This window comes from Atta colombica, unplaced genomic scaffold, assembly GCF_001594045.1.
Source record: "Atta colombica isolate Treedump-2 unplaced genomic scaffold, Acol1.0 scaffold153, whole genome shotgun sequence".
NCBI lineage: Eukaryota > Metazoa > Arthropoda > Insecta > Hymenoptera > Formicidae > Atta > Atta colombica.
The window spans coordinates 2,053,989-2,057,043 of record NW_017259243.1 but is presented as its reverse complement, the minus strand read 5'-3'; the positions used below and the strand labels follow the sequence as shown (position 1 = coordinate 2,057,043).

The window sequence follows — 3,055 nt, the reverse complement described above, 5'->3', positions numbered from 1 at the left end:
TATATATATATGTATATGTACGAGGATCAAATATAAACGAGAACTTTTTTTTATTATTTATTGGACGAGAATAAAAATATAAAGAAAACAAATTATTTTTTTATAATACATGGTTTCCTGTTACATTAATATATTTTTGCCAACGGATAGACAGTTTAGCGATTCTGTTTTCATAAAAAGTAGGAGAAGTCCGGACAAAATAGATGCCCTGGGTAAAGCGAATATCTTTTATTTTTGCTGATCTATCTAAGATTGCGCTATGAGTCTCTAGCAGTTGAAGAAATGATCGATCAGCGACGCTATGAAAGTATGAAACGAAATGATTGCATTCATTTGTGTTTAATAGAGACATAGAAAATTGAGTGTTTTTTTGCGACTTTTCCTTAGGTAGCTTAATCATTATCCGTAACTGTTCCTTATCAGTGTGAATGATTTTTTTATAAGAATTCTGTGTCTTTAAACGTGTATTCGAGGTTAAAATTTTTTACTTGATGTTTCAATTTATTCTAACCTTTTCAAATTCGCTCCAGGTAGATCTTTTAGGCAAAGTGGAGCAAAGCCAGGTATATGATTACAATGGAAATATTGGAAATATGGAGGGACGGATGACCTTTCAAGAGGCATGTGTTCGTTTACATCTCATTTTTGTTTATTTTTTGCCACAATGCAGTATGATGATTTGTTTATGATTGATCCAGTGCAATTATTACAAATGGGTCCATAAAGATTACATACAAAGGATTTGGTAGCTTTTGTGATGATTACTGATTCTAATTTTTTTAAATTTCATTTGCATTACTCCACATTACTAATCCATTCACTTTGCCCAGAGGAGTCGGGCAAAGCAGGTTTCTCTTTTTTTATGTTTTCACTAAAACGACATATTAGTCAAGTTTTTTATTTTTTTTTTATTTTAATTCAAAATTTAATTTTTTAAGAAATTTATGAGAGTAAAAATGTTTCTGATCTCAATTTTAATTGTGTCATTTTTTCTTTTCAACTTTAACACGTCCGCGCTGCCCAAGCTTCGCTTAGATTGTGTCTGCAGCTAATAATTGCGCACGAATTCCTCTCTCTCTCTCTCTCTCTCTCTCTCTCTCTCTCTCTCTCTCTCTCTCTCTCTGTATATATATATATGTATATATATATATATACTATCATCCTGAATCGAATCTTTCCAATTTCTTTTAGCGGCTGAAACAGATATTTGAGACAAATCTTTCCTATGATTGTTTGGATTACTGAAAGAAGAATTGGGAGGACAATACTATTCATGAATACCACGAATCGACGATACCAGTAGAGAGAAATTCTTGCGCAATTAGCTGCAGATACAATCCTATTATTTTTTATGAAAACGGGATCGCCAAACTGCCTATCCACTGGCAAAAATATATTAATGTAGCAGGGTATTATGTAGAAAAATAATTTGTTTTCTTTATATCTTTATTCTTGTCCAATAAATAATAAAAAAAATTCTTGTTTATATTTGATCCACCCTCATATAAATGAAATATTTTGAAAATAAATATTGGTCATCTCGAGGATATTGTGACCAAATAAAGTCGATCATAATTGAAAATGATATACAGCGAAATGATCATTGCAATGATACGTGCAATGATATCCTTCATTTAATTCTTCTCACATATTCTCATGTACGTAATGTGCATCAATAGTATTTTGTTTATTTGATTGAATACACTGTGCGATCTCAATGTAGAATTCAAAAATTTTTGTAACTTATTTATTTAAATTATCTTACTTTATACTCTACATATACGTATAAATGACAATGTTATTAATATTAAAGATTTTTTAATTATTAATATAAAATACAATACGATTATGAACTCGTTAATTATTTTTCACATCAATAGATCGATTCGCTCATATTATTTTCAATTATGTGAACATCTTGTCAATATAAATTACATAGGATATATATTATGTGAAATTGTTAAAACTCACGAAATTTTTCAAATTTCATTCACGTTCACACGCACAGATGTTAACGTTGATTTGGGCATTTATACATGCGAAACATGTACAATCAATTCTTACGATCGCTCGCATGACAGTATTACACATGTCCTCTTGTTTTGTGAAGCATAGTTTTGGAAATTCTCAATTGCGTTGCACAATTGGATGATTTGAGCAAAGATTCCTGTTAGAGGAGATTCCTTTTAGAGGATTCCTTTCAGAGAGATTCCATTTTAGTCGAAATAATTTGAAGTTGATGATAAAAAGAAAAATTAAAGAAATTAGGAATTTAGAAAGAATACTTAAAGATATTCTTTTTAAATAATTCATCAAGATATCCTTTTCAAACATTCTTTAAGAAGAAATAAATATTCTAAATGAATAAACAATATTAATCTAAATAATTTCTATTTACAAAAAGAAACGTATTAAATTAAAAAAAAAGTATATTAAGGATGTAACATGTAAAATAAATAATTTGAGCTTATCAAGATATATTATTATATTTTATTGCATAAATAAAATTCCGAAAAGCGATTTTTCTAAATTGTTTGTAATTTTATTTAAAAATTCGAATTTTCAGATAAAGTAGAGAAACGACTGCGAATTATTCTCAATGAAGGTTCTAAAAGTATAATGGACTTCAACAATATGAAACCAGAAATACCGCCCTTTTATGACGAGAAGAAATTTCAGTTAGGACAGCAAGCCTTTCATAATAATATATTCTCTATGATGATTGCAAAACTTTGCGGCCTTGTATCTCTTCTAGCGATTTCAACCATATTGGATGTAGTTATGTTTACCAAAAAAAGCGGTACTCCTTGTTTAGCGTATCGCAGATATGCAGAGACGGTGCTTCATACATGTGTATGGCATGAAAAGGATCCCAACGGCAAACCAAATGAGTAAGATTCAAATAAAAGAAAACAAAAGTATTATTATACATATTTAAAAAAATATTACGAAAGAAACAGTATCTAAAATCATAAAAATTAAAGTAGCATTAAAAAATATTTCATACATATCTATATTAACTTAAATATTATATATACTATATTTAATATATATA

The 3,055-nt window shown here is 28.7% G+C and overlaps 1 protein-coding gene across 1 annotated transcript in view; it reads left to right on the top strand.

Moving 5' to 3' along the window:
• LOC108685459 overlaps positions 1-3,055 on the top strand; it is an 11,544-nt gene that overhangs the window by 5,242 nt on the left and 3,247 nt on the right. Inside the window, exon 2 of the mRNA XM_018190245.1 lies at positions 2,567-2,891. Within this exon, the coding sequence (XP_018045734.1) occupies positions 2,567-2,891 (325 nt within the window). The remainder of the gene's footprint in view (positions 1-2,566; positions 2,892-3,055) is intronic.